General features: G+C 49.6%; 1 protein-coding gene across 3 annotated transcripts; it reads left to right on the forward strand.

Annotated features, from left to right (window-relative positions):
• Positions 1 to 210: 210 nt before the first annotated feature.
• On the forward strand, positions 211 to 19,668 carry BMF (Bcl2 modifying factor). Of its 3 annotated transcripts, XM_012728788.1 has the most exons (5): positions 223 to 308; positions 2,544 to 2,840; positions 4,327 to 4,487; positions 17,199 to 17,296; positions 18,454 to 19,668. In XM_012728788.1, the coding sequence occupies exons 2-5, from the start codon at positions 2,549 to 2,551 to the stop codon at positions 18,608 to 18,610; spliced, it is 708 nt and encodes a 235-aa protein (XP_012584242.1). In that variant the 5' UTR covers positions 223 to 308; positions 2,544 to 2,548; the 3' UTR covers positions 18,611 to 19,668. The 3 variants fall into 3 exon arrangements, with proteins under 3 accessions (XP_012584244.1, XP_012584242.1, XP_012584243.1); XM_012728790.1 differs by having other exon boundaries at positions 211 to 308; positions 17,199 to 18,512; XM_012728789.1 differs by having other exon boundaries at positions 4,361 to 4,487; positions 17,199 to 18,512.
• Positions 19,669 to 19,987: the final 319 nt, after the last annotated feature.

Below are 19,987 nucleotides of genomic sequence, written 5' to 3' on the forward strand. Positions count from 1 at the left end.
CGGTAGTAGCATTTGATACTCCAAGGAGTTGGGTCCAGGTGGGTTGGGGAACCTGCGGTGCACTGCTGAGCTGACCTGGGAGTTCGTAAAGCACCGACCTCTGGGTCTCACTTTGGGGTTGGGCGGGGAGTTGTGGGGAGTGCTGCCTCTGTGCGGAGTCTGAGACTCCTCTCCTTAACAGCTGGGCTCCCCCCTCCTTCCCAGCTGAGTCTGGGCGCCAAGCCCCTGAGTGCTCATCACGCTGGACCCTGGCGCGGAGCCCTGGCATCACGACTCGGAGGCCGAGACTCTCTCCTGGAGTCACCCAGGTCTGCGCCGTGTTGTGCGTGCGGGAGTGTGTGTGTGTGTGTGCGTGTGCGCGCGCGCGCGCGCGCGTGTGTGTGTGTGCGCGTTCTCAGATTGTAGTCCCTGTCGAAGTTCAGATTGTCTGGCTACTGCTACTGGGAGGAGGAGTCTAAGTTTAGCATCCCTGTTAGAGCCCTTAGGGGCTGGGAAGGCTCCAGTGGGCTTTAGTTTCCCCTGCTAAGAATAAAGCCTTTCTCTGGCAGTGCTCTAGGGAAGTGTTTCTACCAATTTGGGCATCACTTCTTCAGCACTGGAGAAAGGAGGGGAGAGGGTCACTTTTCTGTATCCCAGTTCACACTTGACCTTGCCCAACACCTCCCTGGGCTTCCACCTATAGAAGAATCACCTGTGTTTCTGTGGAAGTTGGGAAGGGTCCCAGGGCTTGCAGAGCCACACCCTTTGGCTGCACCTCCCCCACTGTCCAGTTCAGGGAAGGGTTGAACTTTGGGGCTTTGCTGAGAGGAGGAGGGGGAGGTGACAGGCTTCAAAGGAAAAACGAAGACAATGACTCCTGCTTGTGATTGGCTTTGGAGGGCCCCTTCTTAGGCTGGGATTGCCAGCTTGCAGAGGAGGTTGAAGGGCAGGGGGAGCCCCTGCCAGGTGACTGGTAGGACAGCACTTGGTCCTTTCAGGGGGAAACTTTGTCTCCTGGTACTGATAAGTTTTAATTCTCTCTTATCCCCACCCCCTACTCCCCTTTGGGAAACACTATCCAGAGAACACCACTAACCCCTTTTGATATTCAACTGGCATCTCCTCATTCTCCAGGGAAGAGGGCAGAGATAAGACCATAGATAGCTCACAGACTGGATTGGTGTGTGTGTGTGTGTGTGTGTGTGTGTGTGTGTGTGTGTGTGAAGTAAGCAAGGGAGAGTTTGCATTTGGAAAGAAACAACATTTCTGAATTTAACTTAGATTCCTTTAAACACTTCACTAACCCACAGACAGTTTGCCATTTGGCTTGTTCTTTAAACATAATATACTGGGAGACAGAATTCCCAGGGGATCTCTAATTGAATCTGTCAGTGACAAACACTGTCTCTCTGTGTCCTTAATTATTCAGGTGGTGGTGGTGGTGGGGGGGGGTCCTGACTGCCCCTGGGACGCTAAGGGACCCTTGGTGTGTGTATAGGGGACTAGGTTGGGAGCCAGGATGCTGGGTGACTCCAAGCTTAGACTTCCAAGAGAAGACTCTTACCATCAAGTGGAGCAGGAGGAACTTCTTTATCACCAAGAAACTCTTATCAACAACCTGAGTAGTTTAGGCATTGAGGTCACAGAGAGAGGGCTGAATTTCACTTCCTTCTGTGAGGCAGTCTGTACCAATCTCAGGTTCAGCGCTGGCAGGAATGGTGGGCAATGTGGAAAGATTTGAAATCCTGAGGACTAGTGAGTAGACTGAGCTGGGGGAGGATGGCCAGTTTTCTAAATGCTGGATAGAGCCTCTAGACCAACCTGTGCAAGGCAGACAGCTCTACTGTGCTAGAAGGCAGCTGCAGTGACTAACTTGGGTCTTTCTCCCCCCTCTCCCAGGACACTCTTACCACACCACCGAGCCTGTTTGTTGTGTTGAGCAAGCAGGGGGAGGAGACTAGAGTAGATGGGCAGTGGGGCGGGGCTTAGCAGGTTTGGAGGGAACCTGGCAGCACCAGGATTGCTGGCTTTTGTTTTTGCTGCTGAGCCTGGAGCTTAGCTCAGACTGAGATGAGAAATTGGTGTGTACACATCAGGATACCGTGTGTGTGTGTGTGTGTGTGCGTGCGCGCACGCACGTGTGCATGTGTGCCAGTTACAGCACCCTTCTACCCTCCCACAGCCACTCACAGAGTCTAGTCTTGTTGACATTTCCCCAGGTGTCCAGCATGCTCGTACCAGCTGACCCTGCCTTAGCTATTGCTGAGAGTCAACAGCAGTCAGATTTCATGACTGTGACCAGCTTGGTTGAGAAGAAAAGACCAAGGAGAGTGGCCTTGTGTGGGCCTCAGGAATAGGTGTGAAGAGTCCAAGAACAGTGCGACTGCCCACATTCAGGGATCAATGTCACCCTGGACAGTGCTTTTTTTCACCAGAGCTGTCTGTCATTATCTGGCCCCTTTCCCCACATAAAAATGGAGAGCAGGGAAGGGGGAAGGGAAGGGGAGTCTCAGGTTTGGCAGAGTGGGGACTGCATGCCGGATGCCTACATTGTGCACTAACAGGGGACATGGAGCCACCGCAGTGTGTGGAGGAGTTGGAGGATGATGTGTTCCAGCCAGAGGATGGGGAGCCAGGGACCCAGCCTGGGAGCTTGCTCTCTGCCGACCTGTTTGCCCAGAGCCAGCTGGACTGCCCCCTCAGCCGTCTACAGCTCTTTCCTCTCACCCACTGCTGTGGCCCTGGGCTTCGACCCGCCAGCCAGGAAGACAAGGCCACCCAGACCCTCAGTCCAGCCTCTCCCAGCCAGGGTGTCATGCTGCCTTGTGGGGTGACTGAAGAACCCCAGCGACTCTTTTATGGTAAGTACTTTTAGCCTCAGGACTCCTCCCATAGAGATTGGGGGAAAAGAGGGGACTTTCCCTCCTCAAACCTGCTCTATACTATTTCCTTCCCCAAATTGAGCAGCAAGGTCTACTGATTCCTCGACTCTCATCCTTCTGCCTCTCTGTTGTTGTGCCTCACCTGTGCTCCTTGGGCCCTGAGAAAAGCAGATCACCACCCGCTATTTCTGTTCTTTTGTTCCTTCCCGGAGGGGTCCTAAGGTTCATGATATCTCCTTGAGTTGGAGAGAGGGGGGTCTGTGTGACCCAGCCTTTTATGTCCTGGTGAGCGACATGCCTCCTATAAAGTATTTTAACAGTGCCCTGGAGAAGGCTGGGGAATCTGTGACTTGCTGTTGACACTGAAGGGAAAAACCTAGCCGTTCTGGGAGGGGAGGTTCCTAGTGGCAGAAGGTGGCCTCCAGTTGTCACTTGGGACTTTCTGTCCTTGGAAGGGGAACTAGAGAATGAGGTTGGCCTGCCTGGGCTCAATGCCAGCAGAGGGGCTGTTTTAAGGTTCAGTCTGACAAGACCCCTTCATTTGTGGATTTAAATAGTTTTATGAGCAGTATGCCCTCCTCTGGCAAAAGAGCAGAGTTAGACTGTTTTTTTCTTTTAGCACAATAGCTTGTGGAGGGAGGGAGAAAGGTTCGGGGCTATCTTGCTGTGTCTGACTGAGCAGATTGAGGAGACGCTGCAGTTATCCCCAGAGGGAGCTGCCGCGTAGGGTTAGCCTGGCATTAGCAGTTCTGGCGGGAGTCTGAGAAGATGGATAAGCGGGCGGGGAAGAGGGAAAGGAGGGAGGAGGTGGGCGCCCCTAGCGGTGTCTCTGCGGCCAACACTCGGTAATTGGGGAGCGCTTGCCTGGAGGTCTCCCACAGTTAACCCCAGGCTGCCTCTAAAGAGGAAGGTGGCTGTTCTGTGGGTCTGAGGAGTTTTCTCATTCTAGGTTTTGTGCCGTTGCCCGGAACTTCAGGACCCAAGATCAGCCTTCCTTTTTCTGCGCTAAAATATCAAGCCACATTTTGGTTTTCTCTGCCGCTTGCTTGTTTTACCCAGGACTCTAGAGGGCTGCCTCCAGTGCTTTTCCAAAGAGCTTCAGCCTGCTACTACATGAATAATAAATGGTGGTCTAGCATAGCTTGATAAATAAGGACAGCGTTTGGCAAGTTCACCCACAAGTATTACCTTTGCCTTGGCACTGCTTGTGAATGGAGAACTGAGAGGAAGGCAGAGACCATTCCCTTCTGTTCTCCCAGCATCAGATTTTATAAACCTGGGCAACAGGCAAGTCAGGCTGTCCAGATTTTGGCCTTGTGCCCTGATAAAGACAGTGAGTTGAGTCCCTCTCCCTTCCCATACAAGCCTTCACCCTCAGCGGCAGCAAGTCTTGGCTAGGAGTAGCAGCATGGGGCGATGGGGCTGTTGTGGAGAATGCTGAGATGTGGGCCCTCTGTCTTTGCAGGCAATGCTGGCTACCGACTCCCTCTCCCTGCCAGTTTCCCTGCAGGCTTGCCCCTTGGTGAGCAGCCCCCTGAAGGGCAGTGGCAACATCGAGCAGAGATACAGATTGCCCGAAAGCTTCAGTGCATTGCTGACCAGTTCCATCGACTTCATGTGCAGCAAGTAGGCATGGGGACTTGGAGGGAAGGAGGTTGGGGATTGGACTGGGGGTGGGGGCGGGGCAGAACCTGCTCTGGCAATTCTGTCTCTGTCAGGCCTCAAGAATATGGTCACAGAATTTTGGCCTGGGTTGTTGGGATTCCCATAGCCTGCATGGGCCAGACTGAGTGAACATTCTTGCCCTCATCTCTGAGCTCCAAGTGGGTTATCTGCCCTTTCAGTTCAGCCTCCATAAAAATGGGATCAGGAGATGCTGCAGTCTCTCCTAAGGAATAGGATAACTTTCTGCAGCCTACCTACCAAGCAGTGTCTTCTTGAGGCCAGGGTGGGAGATTATCCATTTTTCCACCTAAACGAAAGCTTATCAGGGTGTTAGCATGAAACTGGACAATTGGGGGTACCTGCAGAGGTGGAGTGAGAACTGGATAACCAAGACCAGGGATGGGCCTGTGTTGGGGGAAAGTGGTGGAACCAGTTGTAACCTGACACTTTCCAGCTGGGGAGGCCACTCCTCATTGTCTCTGTCTGGGACACTGGGCGAGTGTACCTCGGAGTCCCTCCAGACTGGCGGCCTGGTGCTGGGCCGGGTGCTTGGCCGGCAGCCTGGCACTAGCCCCGCCAGGGCGGAGCATCGCGTGTCAGTAGAGCATGTGGCTGAGTCCATCAACAAAGGAGGCGGCTGGCAGGCTCGTGCTGGAGGAGCTCTCCGTGCCACTGGCTGGAGGCTGCCTGGCTACAGAGCTGCAGCCTGGGCCAGGCCCTAGGCGCTTAACCCTTGTCTCTGACTGGCTGCCAGTGTGGGGAGAGGAGACTGAGGCTGGATCTGTGCTAGTACAGCCATGGCTGAAACAGAGGCACACTACCCAGAGACAACACGTTCCCTACCTCTGGGACTGTGCCCCTGGCCGTGTGTGTGTGTGTGTGTGTGTGTGTGTGTGTGTGTGTTTGAGGGGGAGAGAGAGAATATCAAATCAAGAGAATAAATAACTCACCATGATTGGGTAGACTAGGAGCTTAGATAGACAACCTCAGGAGGACAGTATGTTTGACTGAAGGATCAAACCATTGAGTTTCCTGAGAAAAGGCCATTGGGGATTAGCTGTGTCTCTGCCAAGGAGTATTGAGGATTTGGTGTGTGTGTGTGTGTGTGTGTGTGTGTATCTGGTCCCTGGGGCTCTCTCAGTCCCTTAGTGATCAGAGATGGTGATGGCCCTATGCTTGGATAATTTGTCACTAGGCCTCTTCTCCTCTTCTTCCTGATCCCACACTGCAGTCCCTGTTTCCTCCTTTGATTGTTTTTTTTTTTGGAAACTTAGCTTAAGAGTTTCCCTTCCATTTGTGTATGGATGCACTGATTCTCGATTTTGGTCTCCCGTCCTCCCTTCTGTCCCTTCACTAACTCTACCCTGACTGGACTGACTAAACCCAGCTCATAGGTCCCACTTCCTTTCATGGAAGACACAGTGGCTATGGCCTCTTAAACCTGTCTAGAGGACTCTTCTGGAAGGCAGCTTTCTTTATTCCAGTAGACCTGACCTCTCAGTAATTGTCTATCAGAATACACCACCCATCCCATCGTTGTGAAGTACCTGTGGGCTTGAGGCAGGCTGGGAGAGCACCCTTGCCAGAGTGTGCCTTGGTATGGACTAGAATACAACCTTGGTTGTTTCTTTCATTTCTGAACAGGAGGAGGCAGACCTTATCCTGAAGTCTGACCCAGTGCTTCACTACTTGGCATCATTTCCTCCACTCTGGGACTACCTGTTTGTAGGCTCAGTTCCGGTTTAGACAAGGGTGCTGTCCTCTCCACTGTGGGGAGAGTGGGGGAGCAGAGCCCCTGAGCCAGAAGAGAGTGGAGGAGTCTCCCCTGCTCTGCCTCATCCCACACTGCCTCCTTGAGTGCCCTGGGCCCCTCCCCCGCCTGCCAACTACCTACTTCTCTCCCCTTGCAGTGGCAGGCCGCTGGCAAGGGAGTCCTTGCTACCCCAGATTTGGTTTCCCCAAATTTTCCATTACAAAAAGTAGGCTTTTTGTCCATGGAGTCCTCTTGCTTTTAACCCACTCCTCCCTACAAGCTCTGCTCATCATGGACCACCAGAACTCATCCTGGGAGAAGGACTAGGATATTGAAGTCAGGCAGATGAAGATGGAGCACTGACACATACAGGACCTTTTAGAGCTGGTTTTAAGAAATGATTTTTTTTTAACTTGATTATTATTGTAAGTTATGGTTTAATGTTTCATATCTGAAAAATGCTATTATAACTCATATTCTTAGCCTTTATTCCCTTTCCTCATCTTTGCAGGCAGAGAAACTGAGGCACAGGATGGAATAGTTTAGAATTAAGTATCTAGGTTCCAGGTACAAAGTCAGAAAGCCTGGGCTTGGATACCAGCTCTGCCATGATCAGCTAACAGGAAGTCTCTTGACCTTGCACTGTTTCTTCTTCTGTCAGTCAGAGCGAATACCACAGAACTTTATTGCAATGACTGAGGAAATACCTGTGAAAGTTCCAGGCACACAGTAGGTATTCTTTAGTGCTTGTTTCTTTCCGTCTGTCTGTAATCCCACCTACCTCACCTGCCAGGCTGGTGCTTGAGTAGAGCTGCCCCCTAGCACTCCTTCACTTGTTCCGTCCAGAGCAGTTGGTGTCTAAGTTGTTCATTTTGGGTCACTGGTCTGTGCATTTCTGCTTAGAGAATGGTGGTCATTCCCTTCATTGTGGGATGAGTTTAGAGAACCTAAAAAGACAACCCAAGACTCAGTATGAGGGTTGAGGGGACCTGGCCATCTTCTGTCTCCTCCTGGGATGGAGTCCCAGGGCCAGACAGTTGCCATTGGTCAATGAGTCCTGTGACGCGCCCTGCCTTTTGTCCCTAGTTATGGACCTCAGTTATTCTTTTTCTGATTTCGAGGGAACCTTCTCCCTTGGAGATGTGGAACAGAAAGAGAGGCTGTGATGTGGGGTAGTATGTTGTAGGGTGACATCTTAGTAAATTGAGTGTATCCGCATGACCCCAGATGGAACATGTTCCGAATTCCTCCAGGTGTGAGTTTATGCAGGCCACAGAGTCTCCCAGCATCTTTTGTAAGGAGTATACTGGGTGTGGTCTAGCCTCGGTACATGTACTCAGCTCAGCCCTCAGGAGTAAAAGGCAAGGAATTAGATGCAGAAGATCAGCAAGGTGCTCACTGTAGGCTCTTTGGGTCTCCGAAGCAATAAGATTGTTAGAGGCAAAAGGAGTAGAGTTAAAAGCAGTTATAAACCTGGTCCTGTCCCACCTTCCTTGGGTGAACTGGAAGGTTCCCTATTGTTCATCTGTGAGCTGAACAACTGAGCAGTGACATGTGGTGGCCTGCTGACTGTAGCCATGAGGGTGCCAATGTTTCTGTGTCCATCCTGTTTTTTCATGAAGAGAGCAGTACAAGAGTACAAGTTTGCTTCCTCACTTGTCTCCCAGGCTACCCTGGTCAGAGGAGACCCTGATGTGGTCTTCTCCAGCGTGGGCCTAAGGATAGATAGTAGCTGGTGTGCCTACACCAAGAAAAATCTCTTGGCCCAATAACAATCTTTTTTTTTTTTAATTTATTAATTTATGCATACCAAAACTGGGTACAGGCCAGAGGTGGGGAGGAGGGTGGGGTGAGAGGATTCGCCAGAGTCAGAGTGGGGAGCAGACCAGGCAGATCAACCAAAATCCACTGCTTGCAGGGGGCAACGAGCAAGACAAGAGAGGTCTGCTGTGCCATGTGGGTCACCTTCCTGGCCGGGAATCAAACTTGTGCTACAGTGGCTGCCAATAGCTTCATAGTGCTGTGCTTTAACCTGTTGCACCAACAGGGAGGGCCCCCAATAACATAATCTTAAGATATGTGTATGGCTATTTCTGGGCAATGTTAAGATTCCATGAATCCTAAAAAATAAAATAAAATTAAAAAATACTATATCTTTGAGTGAATAAAACTATAGGAGGGTTAGAATTCTCTGTGTTGCAACTGGTTTTTTTACTTGGGCCAGGAGTGACCCACTCTGATAACAGTCAGATTTGGAAATCCCCTGAATTAAACTTTCTGAACAATGAAATCTGGGAAAAATTTCAGCCACTCAGTTTAAATCATCTTTTGTTAGTTACAGTATCACTGAAAGGATACTGGATTCAGAGTCAGATCCAGGTTCAAATCCCAGCTATGTCACTTAGGAGATCTGTGCTCACAGACAAATTATTTCACTTCTCCAAATCTCAGTTTCTAATGCTTACCTTGCAGGTTTGATATGAAAGCTCTTTGGAAATTCTAGTACATCTAATTATTAAAGTGTAAACAGTTTAATACTTCTAGAAATATGTTAAGAGATGTTTTTAGGATTTCATTTGGATCTGGCTTTATAGTTCTTATAGTTTTACACAGTGGTATTTGCGTGGCTTATTAAATAGCAGCTTCTCTGCCAGGAGCCCCTGACTGCTTCCTGACCTTTTGGGGTACTCTTCTTGTTAGCAAATGGTATCCTGAAGCTTAGACCGTGGCTAATGAAGTTGATTAGCTCTGAGTGGGACAGCCTTGGACAGGAGCCCCAGAGATTTACCCAAGAGTCATAGGGGTCCCTGTAGGTCCCCCCACATCCCAGAAGTGGGGAGTCCACCTAGGACAGTGCCTGCGGAAGAATGAAGTTGGGGGAGGGGACAGACTGTGCGTGAGAGCCAGTGCTGGGGCTTGGGGGCCCTGTGTTTGCTCTGTGGCTGGCTCTGTTTATATCACTGGCTATATTTAGCTTCTGAGTCATCAGCGTGGCTGACTAGAGGCTGAGTTCCCCACACAGCTCTGCACCTGACTACTCTCTTTTCCAGGAGAAGGGCCTTGTAGTTCCGGACAGTTCATTCCCTCCCCGCCAAGGCAAGCCATGGGGGTGGGAATTGGATTTGTTTTCCTTCTTGGGGTGGTGGGAGGGGTGTTGATGGGGGAGGAGAGGTTTGGGGGAGGCACTAAAGAAGGATAAAGAAAAATGTCTGGTTTGCTTTTTGATCCGTGTCTGGCAGCCAGGAGGGCATGTTCCATGACCAGAGTAAGAACAGTTGGGGTATGTGGTGAGTGGGGGAGGGGGCTCACCCTCTTCCATGCTCTCCATGCTCACTTGCCTTTTCCTGTCCATGAACCTGGCCCAAGTGGGACAAGACCAGCCAGCTGTAAGGGCCCTTGATGGGAGTCAGAGCCTTGGGGTCCTTCTCCACAGTCTTGGAGCTCCACCACAAGGACCTGCTCATTCCTTGATGCCCTCTCTCCCTCTCTGACCAAAATTCACACATCAGTGTTCTTTCTTGAGCTCTTAAGAAGTTACTGTTAGTTTTGTGGAGCTCTTCTCAGGTTGTGGGAAACTGGTAAGGGCTTCAGGACTCTCTACCCTTCTGGCATCTTGGGTGATACAGCACAGCCCTGCCCCCAAGCCCCAAGCCCCAACCCCCAGTGGCCAGAACCAGTGGCTTCCAGTTTTGTTAGGGGTAGCCCTTCTGTGTTCTGCTGTGAATGGGCTGTCCAGGGGCCTCCCATGTTCCATGGAAAAGTGATGGGTGTTGCTTTGGGGTGGCTAGTGGCTTCCATATCCTGTTAGCACTGCTGGCTGGTCTGAGGATGTTCTTGGAAGGTATATATTTTTCCTTTTCTGTTTTGCCACATTATTAGTTTTCCAGATAGCTGTATCACAAGCATTCTGGGGGCAGTGGCTGATCCTCTGGGCCCAAGAGGCCATCCCATGGGTTTCAGAGTCCCTGGCTGAGCTTGGCAATCTGGAGTTCAGAGCTTTCTCAGAGGAGTAAACTCGGGGCTTTCCCTAGGAAAGACACCTCTTGGGGAGGCACACTGAACAGGACATGTTGAAGGAAGCATCCAGCAAAGTAAGTGGGGCCCAGTTTTTCCCTGTCCTCACTGGGGAGGGGGGACTCGCTGAATGCTCCCACCAGGCCCCAGGCTTTACATTTATTTTCCTCACTTAGTCACCATAGCAACCTTGTATTTCTAGACTCCCCCCTCCCTAGTATATAGGAAAGTGAGGCTTAGTGAGAAAATGTCTCCAATTGCACTGGTTACAGTGGCCAAGCTTGGAACCATACAGATTTGATTGATCCTAAAACCTCATTCCTCTTGTGACCGCTCCCTACTCCATGGGGGTCCCAGAAAGTGAGAAGACCATGGAGTTTCCACTTATTTCCCTCTCTACACCTCTTGCACACTTAGTTCTGTGTTCCTATATTTCTCCCCTTCAGATTATGAAATAATTGAGGACAGAGTTTCCCTTTTGCTCATCTTTATATCCTTTAGAACTCTTAGCTCAGTTGGGTGCTTGTTAAAAGCTCAATAGATTGAACAAAAAACATCTTTGCAACTTCTTTCAAGTGGAATTTTCCTAAAGGCTCCCTTATCTCTGTATCCCTGTTCTCAGTGGCAAAGCTCTGTCTTTCAGCCTCTGTGGGGTAGGCTTAGAGTATGGAAGAAATGAAGAGCTAGGAAAAGTTCACTTTGTGGAGTCTATCTCCCTGGAACACTGGGGGCCTACAGTGCTGTATCTTAGGGAAATTGACTCAGAAGTTACAATTTCAAACCAGTTTCAGCTTTATTTCTGTTTGATCTTCAATTCATTCTACCTCTGACAGTTTTATTTTTTCTGGTCCACAGCATCCTTACTAAATAGTTAATGGTCTGGAAATAATGTCTTTAAACATACTAGGGAAGTACTTCAGTTCAAAAAGTTAATACTACTTCATAACACGAATATGCACAATTTACTATTTTTGTGAAAGAACACACTTTAGGGGCAGAAATCATGTGTCTGAATAGCCCCCTCCCTCCCAACTAACTTACTTGGGGAAACTTTTCAGAACCTTTGCTTCTCTGTCCATGAAATGGGACTGATAAAAACCTGCCCTCCTGTGTCCCAGATCTTTGCAGGAGTCGAATAGAAAGATAAGAAAACACTTTTCTACGTAGGTGATATTGTAAGTTGCTTGCTTAGTTTCTAAAGCAGAGCCACCATGTAGCTTTGCTTCTTCCTCTAATTCTTTAGGATGAATTAGCTCTTGCAGGAGCATCTGGAATACTGGTGACACATAAAGCCCAAGAGGATTTGAATTGGATCCATGGGGCAGAGAGGGAGTGAGGGGTGAGACAGGCAAAGAGAGATTCTTATCCAGGGAGGGCAGGGAACACTCTTTGTGCTTAGGGCAGAGGCCACATGGGATGAGACAGAGTTTGACTTGTGTAATCCAACCTTGTCAGACTCCACAGCAGCTATTAAAAAAAAAAAAAAAAAAAGGCTTTTACTAGTTGGGCCTCTCCCTAAGCAAGAAGCTGATACAATCATATCAAGTACATCTTTAGACCTGGCCAGACATCACTTGTTCCTGGCCTCGGACAAGTGGGTTATCTTGCAGGGCTGACTTTTCTGCAGTCAGTCCAGCTGTACTTGTTGAGTACTATTGTGTCCTAGTGAACCCTGTAACACAGGGGAATGACATGTGTTCAGTCAGTGCGCACAGTGGGAGTGACTTCAGCTCACTGTCTACACATATACACACAGGCGCATACACACACAAACACTCTCTGTCACCACAGCAAAAAAGAAGAGAGGCTGGAGTTAAAGAAGAGCCCTGCTTCTCTAATGCTTTACTGTGCTTTCTTAACTGAAGAAAATATATTTACCCATTGGGTTAGGAACCCTCCCTTTGGACATTCACTGCTATTTGTTCCCTCCATGCCTTGGTCATATCCTCTGGACTATGAATTTGAGGCCTCTTATGTATTCAGTTCCTACCAGCTTATCATCCCTTTGGTCCCAGCCCCCTCCCACTGAGAGCACCCTGACCAGGTATTTGGGGAACACTCAGTCTCCGCAGGTTCCCCTTCTTGGAGGGGTGCTCATGCTGGGTCTTATATTCATCATTCTCAGATTATATGCTGGGCTCTGTGCCAGGTGCCTGCAAGTCAGAGGCCAAGCGTACTTCTTCCCAGTTCCCCCTTTCTGCTTCCATTCTCCACACCATCTCCACATCCTTTGGTATCTTTGTGTACTTCATTTCAATGGGTGAATGTTTGTTTCCTTCCTCATTATTGCCTTTCTCACTGGCCTCCCTTCAAATCCTTTTTTCCTTTCTAGCCAGGCCTTTTTGTTTCATGGGAGAAAAAAAAAGTGTTTTTAAATATTATTCTTCCTAATCAGGGCATTCTTTGATTTTTTTTAAAAGATTTTATTTATTTATGCATACAGAACTGGGGTACAGGCCAGAGATGCAGGGGCAGTGAGAGAATTCACCAGAGACAGAATGGGGAACAGAATAGGCAGATTGAGGAGGTACACTGCTGAGGGCAGCAGTGGGTGGGTTGGAAGGAGACTGCTGTGCCATGTGGGTCACCTCCCTGGCTGGGGATCGAACTCATGCTGAAGCAGCTGTGGCTGGCTTGCAGTGCTCTGCTTTAACCCATTACACCACCAGGGAGGGACCCATTCTTTGGTTCTTTTGGTAAGTTTGGTTTCTTTTCAGAAAAGGGCCTTTGAGGGGCTACCTTGTGGCAGGAGAATACCTGTGGCATCTGCTTGTGCCTAGTGAAAGGGATACTGGGGCTGTAGATGGCTCCCAGGCCTGTTTGTGCTGGCTTACCAGTGCTGCCAGCTCACCTGTGTACGAGCCAGTCCAGGCCCAGAAAGGCTTTCTGTCAGACTGACAGGATTCAGTTGTTGAAGCTCTGAGTTGTAATCCTGAAGTTAATTGTGGATGACAAGCTCCAAAGTACCAACCTGAGGGTTAGAAAGCACCTCAGGGATTTCCAAATGCCTCTCTTGGCCTGGCTGCTGTAGAACCACTGGGGTAGGATTTACCTCTAGCTTGGCTAAGTTGCCATGCTGGTGGGAAGATGTTGAAAGTGATGGAAGAAAACACCAAATCATCAAGTGTTTTCTTCTGTGATAGGATCATGAGTGATTTTATTTTCAACTCTCAAATTTCTTGTTTTCCAATTTTTCTCCACTGACATGTACTACTTTTCTTCTTTCTAATTAATGTAATATAATTATTGTAATGTTACTTTTGATTTAAAAATGTAATCTAGAGATCCTATTTAACATTCAAATTCCTGGGCCCCTTCCCTGGTGATTCAGACCCTGTTGGTCTGGGGGGCTCTATGTACACCTTAGTGGACCCACCTCAGTGGCTTCTGTGACAGTCTGGTTTGTGACTGTAACACAACACCTGCATTTTATTTATAAGGGAAGCGAGACAATGGAAGTACCAGCCTACAGCCAGGTCCTCATGTTAAGGGGAAGGATGTCCTAAAGGAACTCTGAAGAGTCTTATGGACTCCACCCCCTACTCCAGCTTTCTAGACTCCACCCCCAACTCCAGTGATTGGAAATTACAGTACCAGGGAGAGAACTGCGAGGACCCAAGGGCAGAGCTAGCAGGAGTTCTGGGACATTTGAGGGATAAATAGGGCATGATTGCATCTCTCGCTCAGGAAGCAGCTCTCCTGACCAGCCCAGTCCACCCTGGGCAACCCAGCCCACTCTGGGGCCTCACGTTGGGCGCCAAAAACTGTTACAGGGTAGCCTAGAGTGGACTGGGCCGCCTGTCAGTGGGGCCTCACCTGCATGCTCACAATTCAGTTATACTGCAGGTGCACACAAAAGGGTCAATAATGGGCTTATTTACAAAAGGGGAAAGGAATAGGAAACAACTCAGGGAAAGAGAGCGGGATACAAAGTAACTAGAATACCTTAGGGCTAGGCTGACTGAACTCACCGAGTCACGTGGTCAGGAGAGCTGCTTCCCCAGCGAGAGAGTGAGAGATGCAATCATGCCCTATTTATCCCCCAAATGTCCCAGAATTCCTGCTAGCTCCGCCCTTGGGTCCTCGCAGTTCTCTCCCTGGTACTGCTGGGATTTGTAGTTTCTAATCACTGGAGTAGGGTGTAGGGTCCAGAAAGCTAGAGTAGGGGGTGGAGTCCATAAGACTCTTCAGAGTTCCTTTAGGACATCCTTCCCCTGAACACTCTAATTTCTGGCTCCAAGAAGCACCTGTTGGCCAGAGTGCCTTTCTTGCTGATTTGTGAGCCCTGAAACCTGTCACAGGCAGAGGAACAGAACCTGCATCCTTCTAGAGGCTCAGCCAGTATGCCCTGCCTCCTGCTCCTAGGCCTGCCTGTGTCTCTCAGCAAGACTTCTCAGCTTCCTGCTTGAGAGCACTCTTTGGCTCATGTCTGCTTCTGGATACCTCAGTACACCCAGATGATGGGAATTGAGGCAGCTGTCCTGCCTCACCCCTAACCACCTCAGAGCCCAGTAAATTACCTAGGCAGCAGGTGGTCTACATAAAGGAAATTTGGGGAGGAACTGAGGCATATGGATGAAATTGATCTGGACCCTACATGATGCATGTGCTTGGCTATGGAGCTGTTTTGGGATGACTTAGCGAAGGGAGGACAGTGAGTCTGCCTGGTCTGAAGAAAGGTATATCTGACCCCAAAGCAAAATGACTGCGGTAGGGACATTACTCTAGGGCCAGATGGTCTGGGTTCTGTCCAGGTCTGGCTACATACCAGTTATGTAGCCAGGTTACCTAATTCTTTCAAATGCTCTCATCTGTAGAATGATGAATAATACACTCTACATAGTATGTGTTGTGGAGTGGACCAAAGAAGTTGAATGTATATCTTCTTTTATGTGTCTCAAAGTCTCCCAGGGATCTTGTAAAAAAAAATGCATACAACATTAGGCCTGCATTTCTAAAAAGGTCCCAAAGGATGCTAAGGCTGTTGGTCCATGGACCACACTTGGAGAAGCAAGGGTGTAAAACACAGAGCAGAGCCTGGCATACTCATGGGTACTTTGAATGTTATGATCATGGCTGTTATTGTTACTTGACCTTTTCCAACAGCCACCTGAGGAGACTCAGCATTCCAGCAGCCTGTCCTCTCCAGGGACCAGTCTTGTTCTGCATTCTCCTCCTGTTCCACCACATGACCTTTGCACCTGTCCTGGGCAGCAGCTGGGAGGGGCCACCGGGAGGCAGTGCTCTGCCCAGCTGCTGCAGTAGGCCTGAGTCTTCAGGTTTGCAGCTGAGTCCATTTTCACGCTGCTTTACTCTAACCAGATTTTGTTAAGCCGGGTGTGTTTCCTCTTTTTACTCATCTTTGTTTACAAAACACAAGGAAGCCATCAGTCTCTTCAGCAGCAGTCTGCCAGGCCTTGTCTGTGGCACACCCGATTTCCCTTCCTCTCCTCTCCTTGCAAAAGCTGTGCCTCCACTTTTCTGGGCTGTTTCTAGTCTCCCTGTGGCGGGGGAAAAAGAAGTGCTAATGCCACAGACTGAGGGTAGATGAACAAGGCTCTGCTGACACCTCACCCCTCTTCCTGGCCCAAGGCAAGGTGAAAGGGAACCAGCCACCTTTTAGGTAGGATCACGGAAGCCAGGGCTGATGTACCTGTGAAACTGAGAGTCAGAAAGACCTGGGCTCACACTCCACTTCTGCCACTGCTTTAGTCTGCCCTCTTCCCTTCTGACTAGAAGTTGCCAGGTAGGAGCCAGGACTGTGGTTAGACAGCCTGAAAGAGGGTTCCAGCTGCCCCTGGACACTTCCCATAAAACGTGTTTGCTGGCTGGGCCCCTGCGGTGATCCAAGTCCAGCTTGTGCTGGCTCCTTTCTGCACACTAAGTTTTTATTCCCCTGTCCACTGAGAACCCTGTGGAGAGGGGCCTCAGCCCAGCCCTCCTGCCCTGGTAGACAAAGACAGAACAAATACTGTCTCTCCAACACCCCTCTAGCCCCTCTGGGCCTCTGACGGCCCCTGGGAAATGGTACCTGTGTCCACAGGGCACCAGCCACAATCCTGGGGGCCACTGACCCCTGACCTTTGCCCCCAGCTTCCCGGCCTGACAGTAGGACCTGGGATAACCTCCAGAGAGTAGTGTGCATTCTTTGTTTTTGTTTTGTTTTCAAGTATGTTCTTGCTTAACGTTTAATTGGCTCCAGTCAGTAGGAAAGCGCTCCAAGAGGGATTATTTATGGCTTACTGTCAAGAGCAGCTATAAAAAGGGCAGCACTGAGCTGGAGATGCAGGGAAGGGAGAGAGGGTGGTGTGCAAGTGTGTGTGTGTGTGTGTGTGTGTGTGTGCGTGCGCGCACGCGCGTGTTCGCACTGGATGAAATCAGATTTTTGCTGCCTCAGCAGTGTGGTTTAAATTGAAGATTAACCCTTTGACCTTCACAGTGTCAAATCACTTGCAGATGGAGGCTCCCCCCTTTCCCCCTTGTTCTCTGTGTTACTTTGCAGTTGGAGGGGGGGGTGGAGAAGGGAGCACTTCTCTTTCTTTCTAAAGAAAGTTTGTTGTTCATGCAGCTGAGGTTTGAGGAGCTCAGGAGCCAATCTGATTAAAAGCAGCACTTGGCTAAACTCTGGAAAATCCTGCAAGCAGGGGAAAAAGTTTAATCCTCTTGTGCACAGTGCATAAAGAGCCTGGCCTTTTCTTTTTAATGCTAAAACTGCAATTGTTTTTGGAGAACTCAACTATCTCATGCTACCTCACCCCGCTCTCCAGTTTGCTGTACTCATAGGATTAAAAGTGCCACCTGGAGACATGTGGATCAGAACTTTTATTGGAAATGATAGGGCATACTGGTCCAAGTATGTGTTTAGCAGCTAAATTGATTTTTTTTTTTGTTTGTTTTCCTCTCAGCACCAACAAAACCAAAATCGGGTGTGGTGGCAGATCCTCCTCTTCCTACACAACCTCGCTGTGAATGGAGATGAAAACAGGAACGGGGCAGGTCCCAGGTGAGGCTGGGCTGCCCTCTTCACATGGGGCACAACAGGAAGGACATCAGCGAGGACTGACACTGTGTCTTGTGAAGTTGTTTTTCTTTGTTTGGTGTTTTTATTGTAAAAATTTCTCTTTGTTCTGTACATAAGACATACCCAAGCGGGACCTCTCTCCCTGCTCAGGGCCTCAACCAGGAACTGGGGCCTTTGTCAAACACTGCTGAAGTGGAGGCTGATACGTGTGTGATGGTGGGACCTCCTGAGGGCTCTGAAAAGGAGATGCCTCAGCTGTGGTTGTCTGAGATGACCAGGCAGTGTTGTTCTCCACCAGTAGACTGTAGTTTTCCACAGGAACTTGGTTAAGAAACAGGAGACTGGATTAGCCTCCTGGGTATATCCAACCTATTAGTCGACTACCATGGCTGGGGCCAAGATCCTGATGGTCACCTTGCTTTAACCCGGACTTTGGACAGGGGCTTTCCGGGTTCCCTTTTTACCTTGGGCCACAAAGAGAGGTGAGGTGTGAACTGAGACAGATCTCACCAGGCCTGTGTGGGTTCTTGTTGGGCCTAGCCAGTGCCCTCCCCATGGGCTCAGGGATTCTTGTCCAGCCCCTCTCATCTCCAGCAGACCTCAGGGAGGGTTGGGTTTCTCTGAGAGCCCCTCATATACCGCAAAATGAATCAAACTTCTGAGTGGACCTCAAATCTGACTGGGTCCTACCTGGAGGCCCCAGGGTTGGGCCTGAGGTACAGATATGCTGCCACCTCTGGCTACCTGGGGTGACTTGGATGTCAACCACCAGAGCCAAACAAGCAGCCTCTGCTGTAAGAGCAGCTCGTGCCTTTGTCAGCTGTCCTTTCAAAGACCAGCCAACAGACTGCCTGCCCCCATATCAGCGCTCCAGGGCGCGAGGGGCAAGATAGCAGTGGAGCTGGAAAATGTGGCCATCCTGTTGTAGGAGTCAGCTGGAGAGGAACCCAGACTCCTTGGTTTCCTTGGAAACAACATACCTCCTCCCTCTTATCCCCATTCCTTTTTCACACCTAGTGGGATACAGGAAGAAGCCCACACAGTGGCCTTGTTAGCTGAAACACGTCTTTTAGAATAATAGACAATGATCAGGCTACAGAACCAGCAAAGCTGGGCATACATTTCATGTCTTCCTTCAGCTTCCAGCTAAGCCAGGAGGTTGCGCTCTGGAACTTAGCAAGGTCTCAGCTGCCTCTGAACTTCTTCCCTTCTCTCCCTGCTGTGGAAAGAGCTTTTAAAGCAGCCGGTCTGGCAACGCTGATAACAGACACAGGGAATCTGTTATCCGACACCTAGGAATTAAATTATAGTTTTTGTATACATAAGAAAAAATAACATTGGTGCTAAAGGTGATGCGAGGCCCAAAGAAAAGATGGCTTCCTTGGCAGCAGGGACCCCAGGACTACCCAAGGAAATTGAAGAAGTCATCATATCAAACCTGAACAAGCCAAGCACCTCCATTTCCACCACAGACCATCTTCAGTACCACTGAAGGAAGCAGTGATCTTCTGGATATACTGGTTGGGCAGATAGTTCACTGCAGAGGAAGATAACGAAGGCTAAAGCCAAGCAGCATTCTGCTTACTAAAATCAAGCAGCATTCTACTTACTAAGCTGTAGCCCTAGTAGAGGACTGTGCCTGCCCAGAGGCAGGGGTGCCATTCCTGCTTTGCACAGTGGTATCCTCTGGGCCCACAGTGACCCTGAGAAAGGACCTCAAACTGTGTATAAGCCTTTATTTCATTCAGCTTGGATGTTCTGTAGGTTTTACCTCTTTTGGGCCAGAATTAAATTCTCAGGGTGCGTACCACGGTTCGTCTGCTAAGAAGATGGGTTTCTGCTTACAAGCAAAAGCCCAGGGAACAGGCATGAAGACCGGCTCCGGGACACACTGACCATTGTGAAATCCAGAATTCCCTGTGCATTGTATGCGTAGGACACGTGTTTTCCCCTCACCTGGACCAAAGCTGTGACAGGGTGCTGATATATTTTGAGTGGCACACACAAAAGAAACAGGATTTTTTTCTACCGGCCACTGTAACTTCTTTTGGCAAGCTTTCCACCGAGTTGAGTGAGAACAAATAAATGGTCTAGGCCTTGGTGCTAAGGCAAAACTATCAGCTTCAGAGACGTTGCCAGGCCCAGGCTGGATGCCCAGTGCCCTGGCCTGAGAACTGAGCCCAGTTTGACAAGTCACCTGAACATGTGTCTGGGTTGAAGGCGGGGGAGGAGGAGGGAGGTGGTCTGACTGCCCTGTCTGCATGTCAGTGAAGCCAGGAACTCACTATCCTAAACAAGCCAGAGCCAAATCGAAAACCCTCTCTTCTCTAACCCTCCACAAAAAAAAAAAAAAAAAAAAAAAAACCTCTGGAGGTAATTGGGAGAATAGCCCCAGGAGGGAGAGAGGTTCCTTCTGGCTGGCTGTTTTTAATTGGTCTAGTGATTTAGACTGGCTTCTTCCCCCTCTGCCTGGTGAGTTGGCTGAACATTCCCAAAGCCCTGCCTCAAAAGAGGGGTCCACCCCCTTGGGCCCCCTTTCACCACTCCCCACCCCCAAGAGCTTGGCTGTCTCCGGTGAGGGGGTGGAGAAACAGATTTGGAGGGAGGGAGGATCTGACCTGGGTCCTGACCTGCAACCCACTGACAGTTTGTCAGGCTGGGCTTTTGCTTTCA

The sequence above is a fragment of the Condylura cristata genome, unplaced genomic scaffold (genome assembly GCF_000260355.1).
Source record: "Condylura cristata isolate star-nosed mole 26May11 unplaced genomic scaffold, ConCri1.0 scaffold00023, whole genome shotgun sequence".
Taxonomy (NCBI): Eukaryota; Metazoa; Chordata; class Mammalia; order Eulipotyphla; family Talpidae; genus Condylura; species Condylura cristata.

Coding starts and splice junctions, on each gene's coding strand:
- BMF (XM_012728788.1), top strand. CDS start 2,549: ATGGAGCCACCGCAGTGTGTGGAGGAGTTGGAGGATGATGTGTTCCAG. Junction 2,841..4,326: donor ACCCCAGCGACTCTTTTATG/GTAAGTACTTTT, acceptor CTGTCTTTGCAG/GCAATGCTGGCTACCGACTC. Junction 4,488..17,198: donor ATCGACTTCATGTGCAGCAA/GTAGGCATGGGG, acceptor TTTTCCTCTCAG/CACCAACAAAACCAAAATCG.